This window comes from Hippocampus comes, unplaced genomic scaffold, assembly GCF_001891065.2.
Source record: "Hippocampus comes isolate QL1 unplaced genomic scaffold, H_comes_QL1_v1.1 scaffold124, whole genome shotgun sequence".
Taxonomy (NCBI): Eukaryota; Metazoa; Chordata; class Actinopteri; order Syngnathiformes; family Syngnathidae; genus Hippocampus; species Hippocampus comes.
Genome location: NW_017805075.1, coordinates 862,179 through 875,578, shown reverse-complemented (window position 1 = coordinate 875,578; position 13,400 = coordinate 862,179). Strand labels below are relative to the sequence as shown.

At 40.0% G+C, this 13,400-nt stretch overlaps 2 protein-coding genes across 4 annotated transcripts in view; both read left to right on the top strand.

The window, feature by feature from the left end:
- The window catches only part of opn7d (opsin 7, group member d), a 9,610-nt gene extending 6,389 nt beyond the window's left edge, over nt 1-3,221 (top strand). For both annotated transcript variants that reach the window (XM_019865029.1, XM_019865027.1), the window contains exons 4-6: nt 705-832; nt 912-1,246; nt 2,453-3,221. In XM_019865029.1, the coding sequence (XP_019720588.1) occupies nt 705-832; nt 912-1,246; nt 2,453-2,917 (928 nt within the window). In that variant the 3' untranslated portion in view covers nt 2,918-3,221. The remainder of the gene's footprint in view (nt 1-704; nt 833-911; nt 1,247-2,452) is intronic.
- A 3,206-nt stretch (nt 3,222-6,427) lies between these two features.
- rad21l1 (RAD21 cohesin complex component like 1) overlaps nt 6,428-13,400 on the top strand; it is a 10,176-nt gene continuing 3,203 nt past the window's right edge. For both annotated transcript variants that reach the window (XM_019865026.1, XM_019865025.1), the window contains exons 1-11: nt 6,428-6,597; nt 6,682-6,808; nt 7,103-7,202; nt 7,491-7,567; nt 8,303-8,407; nt 8,518-8,619; nt 8,711-8,806; nt 9,275-9,504; nt 9,600-9,672; nt 12,307-12,422; nt 12,494-12,583. In XM_019865026.1, coding sequence (XP_019720585.1) covers nt 6,448-6,597; nt 6,682-6,808; nt 7,103-7,202; nt 7,491-7,567; nt 8,303-8,407; nt 8,518-8,619; nt 8,711-8,806; nt 9,275-9,504; nt 9,600-9,672; nt 12,307-12,422; nt 12,494-12,583 — 1,266 coding nt within the window. In that variant the 5' untranslated portion in view covers nt 6,428-6,447. The remainder of the gene's footprint in view (nt 6,598-6,681; nt 6,809-7,102; nt 7,203-7,490; nt 7,568-8,302; nt 8,408-8,517; nt 8,620-8,710; nt 8,807-9,274; nt 9,505-9,599; nt 9,673-12,306; nt 12,423-12,493; nt 12,584-13,400) is intronic.

The window sequence follows — 13,400 nt, the reverse complement described above, 5'->3', positions numbered from 1 at the left end:
TCTCTCTCTCTCTCTCTCTCTCTCTCACACACACACACACACACACACACACACACACACACACACACACACACACACACACACACACACACACACACACGCATGCATGCAGCACACATACCTACTGACTACTTGACTGAGATTAAACTTATTTTTTGTTTATTTTCACTTCATGCTACACAGTGACTTTGTACAAGTAAAACAATACAATACTACAGTTTCGTGCCGCAAATCATAACGCTTGCACAAAAACACGCAGTCATGGCACATCCAGGAGTGTATCCTAGTATTTTTTCTGCACATATTTTAGAGAGCCTATTACAGCATTTTAATGTCATGTAAATTGTATCTTTAAGAAGCAAAAAGACACAGTGGAAACCCGGTTATTGTATGCCCAAGAACAATACATAACAGCACATTAGATGGAATATACAACAAACAAACAAAAACTAAATAAATAAACGAGGAAAAAATACTTCACAAAGACAAACATGAATGGCCATGATCTCAACACAAAGTGAAAAGAAACAAGTGTAATTGTTTCATAATAATGTAAGATTAAGATATAAGTTGATGTAGTGTGACAAGTTTGTGTACTTGTGCAAGAATTTAGAGCCAAAAATGCCATCTCAGTCGTGCGCTAATCAATCTTTCAGTTCGACTGCCTACAGTCTGCACCATTTTCTTGTCCCCTTTGCAAACAGGTGGCTCTTTGGAGAGACTGCCTGTCAGCTCTATGCAATGTGTGGTGTACTGTTTGGTCTTTGCAGCTTAACAAATCTCACTGCCCTCTCCTTCGTTTGCTGCCTTAAAGTCTGCTTTCCAAAATACGGTGAGAAACGGCTGAACAACCAACGAGCAATTTATGTAAGTAGGGAAACATCTCACTGCCGCTCTCTTGTCTTTATCAGGCAACAAATTCTCTTGGGCACATGCTCGTCTCCTGGTGGTTGCAGTGTGGTGTTACGCATCAATGTTTGCCGTGGCGCCCTTGGCGCAGTGGGGAAGATACGGCACAGAACCCTACGGCACGGCCTGTTGCATTGACTGGCACGCGCCCAACCACGAGATTTCAGCTTTGTCATACATTGTCTGCCTCTTTGTCTTTTGTTACGCATTGCCCTGCACTATCATCTTTCTCTCCTACTCGTCCATCCTACTCACAGTGCGAGGCTCCCGGCAGGCTGTCCAGCAGCACGTGTCGCCACAAACCAAGAGCACCAACGTGCACTCGCTTATTGTCAAGGTCAGAGCGAGTGAGTGAGTCTCTTCACCGTGAGCTATGTGAGAGTAGACCTGCAATATACACAAAATTTTAAAGCTGAATACAGGATTTTTTTTACCCCAAATAACAACATATTTTCTGATATAATACTTATTTTTCCTTCAAAATATGCGAAAATAATAGCAATTATTTGATCTTTTATACCTTCAGTTTTAAAACACATAATTTACACAGAGCACACATGATATGAGTAGAAGAATCATTCATATAAAATAAAACGCAAAATCAATGGCCAAATAAATACCATTCAAAATGACTGGGTATAGAACCACATTGCATCTGTATAACCCAAAGATGAACTGACTAACTTGAAATTAATTCCATTTTGATTACCATACAACCCTGGAATTCTCGTGATAATTCAAATTAGGAATAGTCCACCATGGATTTAATCAGACATTGTCATTTGTTAGGTTGATGAGCTAGATTATATTTTATTAAACAAACAGTGACAAAATACAGTTAAAACAAGCACATTTTTGGACCACTAATGGGCTCAAATTACTGACGCTGTCACTAAACATGCGCAGAGTGGCTAACAGTTTAGCCAGTTAACATCCAGCCAGCTCTACATCCTCATTCACTCACTTCCACTTCACACACCAGAATAGGACTACCTTTGAAAGGCACAATCATTGAAAGTCACAGATACTGCAGTGTAGAATGTGATGACAGTAGTAGTGCGACGGCAAGAGGACAAAGATAACGCCTGCAACTCACATGCATATATTGTAGCATTATATGCAAGAAACTTTCAAATATATATAGATAGTGAAACAAAATGTGGTCATTACTTTGCGGATTTCATCTATTGCAGTCTGGAAACTAACCCCCATGATAAATGCGGAATTACTGTATATGGTTTTACAGCAAGTCTCTGATGGTGTAGTGGTACACTCGCCTGACTTGTGTACAGGCAGCATGGGATCGCTTCCCACTCGGTGACGGTGTGGATGTGGGTGTGAATGGTTGTTTGTCTATATATGGGCCCTGCAACTGTCTGCCGACCAGTTCAGGGTGTAGTCTACCTTCCGCCCAAAGTCAGCTGAGATCTGCTCCAGCAATTACCCGTGACGCCGTTCAGCATAAGCAGTGTTGAAAATTAATGGACGGATGGGTTTTATGGCATATGCATCAATAGCTGCCTCTGTCTATTCTTTTCCACAGCTGTCAGTAGCAGTGTGTATAGGCTTCCTCGGTGCTTGGACTCCCTATGCTTGTGTCGCCATGTGGTCAGCATTCAGTGATGCCACACGGGTTCCTCCGTCTGCATTCGCCATGGCCGCTGTGTTTGCCAAATCCTCCACCGTCTACAATCCAGCGGTTTACCTGCTCTGTAAGCCAAACTTCCGTGAATGTCTCTACAGGGACACGTTCACGTTGCGGCAGAGGATCTCTGGGTCAAGTCCACGTTTGGGTTCCACTCTGCCACGCAACAAAGTCACAATCATCTCCACACGCTTCTCAACTGGGCAAATGGATAGATGTGAGGCATGTCTTCACTGCGTTGACAATCCCGCCAAGTGTCATGTAAACACAGCCCAAAGGACAGCTTGCATACTGACTGGATCCGTTCACAGAGAGGTGACGCTCAGCCAGCTCACCGCCACACCACTGGCTGACTTCCTCTAGTGGTGCTACCTCCTTCGCTCATGAGGCAAACAAGAGAGGACAGGCACTCGGAAACACATGTTGACATCACCAGGAATGGGTTTTTGAGTACAAGTTGCAAGACTTTACAATATTGCAAGAGGGCCAGCTTTCATAGTATTCCATTTCTACACATGTGAAGTTTAAGGCCCCGGAGTCAGATCTGGCCCGCCACATATTTTTTTTCAGGCCCCATAAACCAAATCCAGTATGTTTACCAGTACTGGTTAAAAGGATGTGGTTTTTCTCATTTTGGCAGAAAAATCAGTAGGACAATTAGAACTGCAATTTACAATAATTTTAATAAGCAATTTATCTATATATTATTTTTTGATTGATCAATCAATCAATCCGATTAGATTTTTTTTTTTTTTAATAGACATCACTTTATTTTAATACACGGCATTATTTCACATTGCCAGTGTAGAAAACGCACCAACGTCGCTGCCCTTGGGCCAAACTCAGAAAATCAGTGAGATGTGACTTTTGCAATTCAAGCCAGAGGGTGGTTTGATGTCAATTTCTGTCAACAGTAGGGGTCGGTAAGAGGCCCTGGGATGGATGAAAACAGAGGGATTAATTATCTTAATTCTTAGTCCACAACTGTAATATTACCGGTAATCAGAATTCTGTGATTAGACTACTGGGGGCACATAGAAGATATGGCAAGTGTAGATATGTTGACTTTGATTCCCCTTTAAGGACGGAATCCATCAACTTCTGGCACAGGGACTCGGCATTTAATGTGGATAAGCATTTCGGTGAGCACTGAGATACTGAGAAGAATATCTGAATCGTTTTCAAAGCATTTTGACTTTTTTTTTTCATGACCTTCTATTTATCTTTTTGAGGAATATTTAATGTGGTTAATGGGGGGATGGGGTCGCTGATTATGTAGTGGTACACTCGCCTGACTTGTGAGTGGGCAACAGGGGTCAGTTCCCACTCAGTGACGGTGTGGATGTGGGTGTGAATGGTTGTTTGTCTCTATATGTGCCCTGCAACTGACTGGCGACCAGGGTGTAGTCCGCCTTCCGCCCGAAGTCAGCTGAGATAAGATCCAGCAATCCCCCGCGAACCTGTTCAGGATAAGCGGTGTTGAAAATGGATGGATGGATGGTTAAGGGGCTCTGTGACCTGCTCTATTCTGGCATTCATTTGAAGTGAGAGTCAGCATTCTAATGGAGTTCACGTTGCAAAGACACACCTTTGTAACATTTGCAGCGATGCAGACTCATGAGCATTTCATCGATTTTCTGTGTGAAGAAAAATGAACAGAGGACAGAGCAGCCCCACGCAGTTTGTGGCAGAGGCTTGTAATCAGCATACATTGCAAGTGTTTGAAACCTACTTTTCTTCTGCTGTGCTCATATTCTTAATGCCAGGGCAATGTAAAAGCATTAAGTAAACATGCATGCGACTGCACATATGACCAAGCACTCATGTGATACTGTGCTTCATGTATGCATAGAAAATACGTTAAATCACAAATAAAGTTCATTGCTGTCTGTTTAATTAAGTTTTGTTCGTCAAAAAGATTGTCTGTAATTATATTGGAGTGGTGGGGAGGGGTGCAAGTGAAATGTATTGTCAAATGCACGTGTCATACATACTCAAGGCCACAACTTGACCATCAAATCAGATTATCTGGCCCATATATCTTGGAAATTCCGTGATTTATGCTACATTAAATGAAAGTGGGAAGTCGGAATGATCCCATTCGATTTGTCCCAGCGCGGACCTCAAAGCGTTCGAGGCGAATGTAAACGACAAGGATGGCCGATTCCGACAAATTATTTATTGTTCTGGTTCATCACAACAAATTCTGACCTCCACCAAACCTTTTTCACTCTTTCCATTATTTATATCAATAAAATTTGTAAAAATTTCCATTATTTATATAAAGAATGGAATATCTAATCTTCAAAGCATTAAATTCATTTCATTAAATAACTTCATGTATGTCGATAACGGCATAACACTCAGCCAGTACACATCAAATCACCTTGTGTTACGTAAAGTTACTTTGAATAACTAAATGCAATAATAAACTAAATATAGATAAATATCTTTTTAATCTTGTAAATTATGTTTTGCCAATACGGTCAAATGACGTCTGATTGTAGAATTTGGGGTCCGTTAATTTCCCTCAACTTCGCACCTCGCATCTCTCAATACAAAGGGCGTTCCAGTGCTGGTTTCCCAGTCGGGATCAGAAGTTACGGATTTCCCACTTTCCATGAATGCAGCATAAATCCTTTGACGCCACTTGCTGAATGTAAAAAGCGGCATTTTCAAGTACGGTAATGAATTTACTAATTGCGATAACTGCTGAAATTAATGGGCGATTCTTTGTCTGCTTAAACGGTAAATTCATACAAATGTACGACTTTACTCTTGTCTCTTACTTACTCTGACTCTTAACTTTGACTCTTACCCTTGTCCAAAATTGGTTAACTGTACACTTTGTGTGTTAAACTCTCGGCCAACGCAGGTAGCTGCCAATGTCGATGTTAACTTGTCACTTTTATTCCGCACCTGAACTACATTAACACTGGACAAAAGGGAGAAATTCTTTTACTCAATTAAATGTTTTTGTTACTGCTGACAACATTATGACAGAAAGACAACACTGTTCTCTCCTCAGTGGTGGCTATAGTTGTCAAAAGTGGGGTAACAAAATGTATTTGAATAATGTAACAAACTGTTTGCTATTCTAACGATGGCGACGGTTGGTTTAAACAGGCAGTGTGTTGGGTGACGAGGCGTGAGCTGTTGCGGATACGAGCTCCTAAAAGTAAAGTACAGTACTGTACCTTGTTTTACCGCTTGTGGGATTAAAGACGCGCACGTTACATTTTTCGACAGGTGGAATTAATTGCTGGGTCTGTGACGTTTTTATCTATCTATCTATCTATCTATCTATCTATCTATCTATCTATCCTGTCTGATAAAGACACACACACACACACACACACACACACACACACACACACACACACACACACACACAATTTTTCGGTCCAGTACATGTCTAAAATTGTCAATTAACCCCTGTGTTAATCTTCTCGCCAACACAGCCAACGTAAACATCAACTGTTAATGCCTGAATTCAGGAATTAGTTTGGCACTAGACACCACAACACAATTTTACGTTAGGTGATGACAATATTAAACCAGAAAGACACTTTACTTTAGGTGCTATAGGTTACTCAACTGCCATTCACTGGATGACAAGAAGTGGATTATACAAACCCCATTAATGTTTTTAATTACTTCTAATGTCTAGTGGAATTAATGGCTGTTTCTATATTTGCTTGTTGTTGATATGAATACAGGATTATACCTCTTGGGAACTTCCTGTGTTAAATACAGCCAGCTCCAAAGAGAACTTTTGCTGTGACATATGTCACCAGAATTTTGTAATTACATTTACCACTGGCGATGCAACACCTTGAATGAAACCATAAGTGAAATTTTTTCATTTCAGGCAACAAAATTACTCTCAGAAGATGCTCACTTTTTGGACGCCCTTCTCGTACAAGTGGGAAACACTCAAAAAAATCTGGCTCTCGGTGCACTTTAAGCAGCAGGTCACCCAGGCCCATGTCATTGAATGTGATTTGGATGGAGCAATAGAAGATATCATATCTTCCCCACAGGTGAACAATTGTAAACTACCAAATTCATTTGACCAGTTAACGCGCAAAAAGTACTGTATGACATGAATCATGCTGTATTTACAGACACTTGGTTTGCGGCTCTGTGGATCTTTGCTCCTTGGCGTGGCTCAGATCTTTTCCAGAAAAGCAAACTATCTCCTTACAGACTGCAGTCATGCTTTGGATAAACTCAAACTGTCATTCCGGCCAGGTAAGACATTTTGACTTAACACCTCAGGTCCTGTCAATAGTTCTTCATCATCTGTTGAGTGTGACCTTTATAGATAATGTGAGGATAGAAAAAACATATTTTGAATAAAACTGCCATCACTGCTAATTGGGTGCTTATACTCATTAACTGGATACTGAGTTGTTTCATGCAAGAATGTTAAGGGACAGGATGGATATTTTCTACAAGAATGTCTTCCACTCAGAAAGCTCTCTCCTATCAAGTACATCGATTAAGATTTTGGCATCTGCTTGGATGTAACCTTTTTCATTCTAGACGCTCCATATGGGACAAACAGTTTGTCTTGTGAAGGGTTTGAGGCCGCAGTAAAAGAAATCCCTTTGAGTGAAGATTTTTCTCTCTTGTCTGACCCAAGGTACCTTTTTGACTTCTCATTTCCACACTCCACATGTACTTGATGCGTGACAAGTTCAAAGGGTCAATTATGTATCATGAAGCAAAACCTTTCTGTGAGTAAAATGCTCACACCAATGAATGAACACAGTTAAGATGTCTTCCTACACCTAATTGATAATGAAAAGTATGAAGTGCAAAGGAGGGCTGAATGTTAAGTTCCTCAATTACATATACAAACAAGTTTCTAATTGTGGAATTTTAATATTTGATTTCTATTTATTATCCATTCTGTTTTTCTCTCCATCAGTGACTTTAATATGGATATGGATATCTTCTCGCAAAACCAAAGCCATCCAGATGAAATCACCCTGAAGGAATATTCAGGTAACCATTTGAAGAAATAGAAGAACAAAATTATATACAATCAGACAAATCCGTTTTGGCGATGCAACTTTTATAATGTACAACTTTTAATCGTGTTTTTCAGATTACCTTTTTATCTAATGGCTTATAGCACACTGTTCTGTAACAATTGGCTATTTTTGCAGCACTCTTCACACAAATAAGAAAACCTTTCACCAAAATGGCAAAACATCATAGTTCGTCTTGCTTAACTCTTCAAACCTTCAGAAAAATTGTATTTTTATATCCAACAATTAACACATCATATTAGTAAGCACACCACGTGCTAACTACACACTGGTGGGAAGAATGAAAAACATACCTGGCTTTTGCTATCTCTGCGCACAAGGTATAGGCTATGTCAGTTTGAGGTCATACAAGTTCTGTAAACACACAGGGATCCAAATTTTAAGTATTTTTATTTCAGGTGTTTAATGTGTATCATGTAAACATCAAAACAAACACAACAACAAGTTTTTCCATGTCAAAACACACAGATCAGACTCTCCACCCCCAAAATGTTGAACAGCCTTAAAAGAGAGAGAGAAAAAAAACATTCAGCTTACAGTTTTAGATGCAACGGATGTTTTCAATAATGAACCAAACCAAATCCGCAAGTAGCATTGCCCTAGATGCATTTCACATTTTGTTCCTGTGAGGTGAAGGCCTTTAGAATACTGACTTGGCCTATCATTGTCTCCTTGCGATCTGCTATAGATATGTCCCAGTGCAACATTGGTCAGTTGGCTATGGACTTTCAGAGTCTGGGTCATCCACAAGACTTGTTTGGAGATGAGGGCGCCAGATTGGAGATGTGTCTTGGTTGGTCTCGTGAAGTGATCTGAACAAACATGTTAAATGTGTCTTTGGACTAATTCATCTTGAGCTCACTCATCGATGATGAATATTGTTATGCTTTTTTCATCCCACAGACTTTCTGACATACAGCGGCACTCATTCAGATTTTACTGACTCCACCCCATTAGAAATTCTCAATGATATACCTCACGAATATTCACTCAACCACCAGCATGGTACAACGATGCACTTTCTTCAGCATTCAATGGCATATCTAAAAATAGGTGAAACGTCCTGGTTGAGAAATTCCATCTGTTTGTTCTTTAGATGGAAAGAGAAGAGACCATGCCGAGAAAGAAAAGTCCCTCGATCAGTCACCAAAAGAGCAGACAACCTTTGCCCTTCTGCCTGTGCCTGACACTTGTAGGCACAGCCACATTTTAAATACCTACTGTATACAGCAAAAGGAAATTTCTGAGACCAAACATGCAAAAGTCATGTAATCCAACTATCCAATGACAGATGTGTTTGCAAAGACAATATGAATGGCCGTGGCTTAACAAAAAAATGGTTTATTTTTGCGTCACTTCATCAAGTAACCCTGCATTACCAGACTTTGAATATGATGTGATCATGCTGTACATTTTTTGGGGTTCGCAGTCGTAACAGCCCTCTGAAGGAAACCCCAACTACAATGGAGCCCATGACAAGAATGAGTTTGACACCACTCCAAGTATTAGTATGCTTTAAGATTGTGTGAAACAAAACAAAGAAAATATGTTGTGCGTTAATTAAACAGAACCAACCAACTACGCCTGTCTGTCAGTGAATAGTCGTGAAAAATATCAACTGTATCAATCATGAAATGACTCATTATTCACATTTCCTCAGGTAGCAGAAAAAAGAAGAGAGGACGGAGGAAGCGCATGTTGATTGTGGACCAAATGACAATTCTGACGGACAAGGCCATGCGGATGCAGCTTAGTGACGACTCTGATCTGGTTGTCAGCCTGATCATGGCTCCCCCCACTCGGCAGCTCATGTACTGGAAAGAAAGCGGAACTGCAGTCAATTTGCTGATGCAGCCGTGCTCTGGTGTTATCGGGTCAGAGATTAAGGAGGTACACCACAAGCGCTTTCTTCTCCCTGATCAGGCCATAAAAATACCCATTTCAAACGTCTGATATTATTGTTGAATGCCATTTTTCCTTGACAGGCTTTTCCAAAGGATGTTATCCAGGTGACATATGAGGAGGAAGAGGCGGTCATGCGGCAAGATGACCATGAAGGTACGATACCTTGAATTCTCTTGGGCCCAACCGATTATTCTGTTGGCTGATTTCATCGGCTGATGCTACCCCTTTTCAAAATAATCATAATCGGGCAGACTCCATTCAATTCCGTCAGCATCTTGGAAGGTGTAACCAAAATTTTCAAAAGCTGAGAGCTACAAACTTCTGAGCAAAATACATACCAATTTAATCAGACGATATTAGCTCTTTTAAAATAATACAAATTGGCAAGTTATTTAATTTATTTATTTTACACATTAATGCATTACAACATAGGACAAAGAGAATGACAAAGCCACCCCACCCCACCCCAATAAAAGACAAACAATAATTTTTTTCCTGATTTTCCTCTTGCTTATAAAGTTAAACAAATATTAAAAGGACAAAGTGTTGAAAAACAGTCAAATGTTCTGCCTGCAAGTCATATCTTTACTGTTGTCAACATTTTTATTCATTAGATGTCATTTAGATTAATTTAATTAAGTAATTGGTGATTGGAATTTTATTCTGCCAAATATTAGAATCTGAATATGGTTCCAAAAATCAATTTCGGTCCGGCGTGAGTTATAATTATGTTGTAATTAGCAATTATTTTTTTGATTGATGTGAAAACGCCGATCATGTTAATAATTTGTCATAATTAGGAAACAGATAATATGAATATGCATCATTTTATTTCGATAGCTGTCCAAGAGCTGTTGCACACTGAGCGATTTGGCAAGATTCCACGGAACACGCGTGATTTCATGAGTGGCTGAGTCTTGGCCACTGGAATTTTTCAAAATTTGAATTGCAGTTGCAAAGTGTGACGACGTCGCAAATTATCGCCACTCAAAATGCATGGAAGCTTTCACACGAGCAGAAAATTCATTTCAGGGTTTTAAGCGTGTGAGACACAGCCACCTGCTCCGCACCGCTAAGTGATAGAAATACATTACAATACAATATATCCTGATTTATATAGCGCTTTCACAACAGCTGCAGCTGCAACAAAGCGCTTAAAAAAACAGTTACCCATCTATTATCTGAACCGCTTTATCTTAATTAATATTGTTGTCTGTTTGAGAGGGAAGAAATTTCATCTGTGCTGTAGACTGCACATTTGACAATAAAGTTGTACTTGTCTTGACTTGAATAAAATAACTTTTTAGGGTCCCTTAATGTTTGCAACAACAAATATATAAGGGTTACAGGCAGAACATTTGACTGTTTTGCAATACTTTGCCCTTAAACATTTGTTTAACTTTAAAAAAAGACACATTTCCAAGTAGAACAACAGAAAAAAAAAACGTTAACTAATTCATTCATCTTCAGATTGAGAGAATCAGTGTAGGTAGGACATTATCAACTTGATCGTGATGTTCATTTCAAAACATGATTAATTTATGGTCCCCTTTAAGGTTGAATCACAATTTCTTCTCCTTTCGTTACCCATGATCTGATGACTTCAAAATAAAAACCAGAGATGCCTTTGTCAGATGTCAAAACATGTCATGTTAAGGCTGTTGCACACCGCGCAATGCTTCTGAATCCAGCTACGCCACCGCCGTTGCAAAAAATGACCCTTGCGTGATATTGCATGATTTATCATAAAGGATTCCTTGCAATGTGAACAATGAGAGTCCGTATTACGTTCTGAGGCTCCTCATACAGTATGTTGTACAGCTGCTGCATCACTTTTTCTCATCCATCAAAAGATGTAGTGTCAGGCAAGGAAGACGCATGTTTCTACAGAGAGACAACATGGGTGAAAATAAAGATGAGAAAATTGGGATATATTGAATGTTGTGGCTCGCTTCCATTTTTTTTTAATGGAACCTGTGTGCTCCGTACACCGCTCATGTCTATTTTTAACACAAGCTTTGTCATTTCAACTACCGGTACAGATAAAATTATAAATATGGTTAAGCACTGTTGTAAAACACTGTGTACATTATGTACTGTACTGTATTGTACTGTCCGTGTTTTATGTTATGTGTTGTGTTTATAAGAGGCAGCACATAACTCCTACTCTGGCATCCCTTCACTGGCTCCCTATACATTTTAGAGTTATTTTCAAGATCCTATTATTTGTTTTCAAATCTCTAAATGACCTCGCGCCACCTTACCTCTCTGAGCTCATCCGCCCCTACACACCTGCCCGGCTCCTCAGGTCTGCGGACCAAACATTATTAGAAGTACCAAGAACTAAACGGAGGCTCAGAGGGGATCGAGCCTTTTCCGTTGCTGGTCCCTCTCTGGAATGACCTCCCACTGAACATTCAGCAAGCCTCCTCGCTGCCCATCTTTAAAACCCGCCTCAAACACACATGTATTCTTTGGCATTTGACTCAGCATGACTCAGATTTGATCTTAGTGTTACTGTTTGGTGCCTACTACTATCTTTGTTACTGATTATTGCTTTATTGTTGTATATATGTTAGTTGCTCCATGTACAGCTCTTTGTATGCAGCGATGGCTGTTTGAAAGTGCTCTATAAATACAATTAAGTTGAGTTGAGTTATCGGATTTTCTTCTGCCGAATATCGGAATCTTCCTCGAGAAAATCCCTATCGTTTGGGCTCTATTATTTTCGCACACAGCATTCTATCAGCAGTCTTTTTGTTCTGTTCCAAACACTCCCTATGTCAGCTGACAGAAACATGAGTCCACTCAGCATAGAAAGCCTTGAGGATTCCTCGACAGAAGACAAGCACACAGACGTTATATATTCCAGCAACAACCTCAGTGACTTGGAGCTCAAGCAAGTAAGCCCAGCAATTTCTGGCCAATTGTGACATTCACTTTTATCATATGTGCTTCGTGTCGTGTCTGTCAGGACGAACACAGATCGGACGCAGGTCATCCAAAGCTTCCATCAGAGGACTCCATGTTTGTACATCAGTCTCAAATGGAGCAGCATAGTCAGGTGCCTGCAAACTTTGCATGGCTCCAGCTTTCGCCTGCATTATTAATTGTTGGATTCAAAAGAACCCAAATACAGCGGCACATTGAAATACATGTTTAATGCGTTCCGTAACCATCCTTGTAACTCAAACACGGACAGGAAATGCAATTAATCCATTCCAGTCAACCCGAAAAAACAGCAACAATTGCATCGATCCAATGGTGCTCCTTCTTCTGTACCCGATTTGGCCACATGGGGGCAATATTAGACTGACAGAAGTTGAACTGTTAATGAGGCTGTTCATTGCAGTCATGCCTCTTGCAGTGATGGGGAGTTTAAAAATATATATACAGTGTATATTCTCTAGTGCGGACTCGTGTTTGCGCTGTCCAATTTGCCCTGATAACAGAAATTCCTCATTTGGGAAATGATCATGGTGCATGTCCTTTATGAACCTGCAAGTATGTTGACAAAATGCACGTGCAACAACACAATCAATAAAATACAAAAATATACTGTCCAAAAACTGTTTATATAACAAAAACTGCAATACAGGTGTATCCAAAAAAAAAAAATCACAACAGTAAAATACGTACAGTATTTTAATGTTTATTTTTTTTCTGTCTTGGGGGAAAATGTGTGTCTATTTTGGATTGTTTGGTTGGATGCATTCTTTGGTTTATGACAATGTTTGCCTGCGTGTCATACAGTTTTGTTGCGAGTTGCAAGTAACTGTCCCGTTGATCACCAATGTCTGGTAATTCTTGTGCATACTGATGGTTTGTTGCCATTTGCATTGCTTCCTCGCTGGATGGTGGCTTGTCATCAGGAGTTGAAT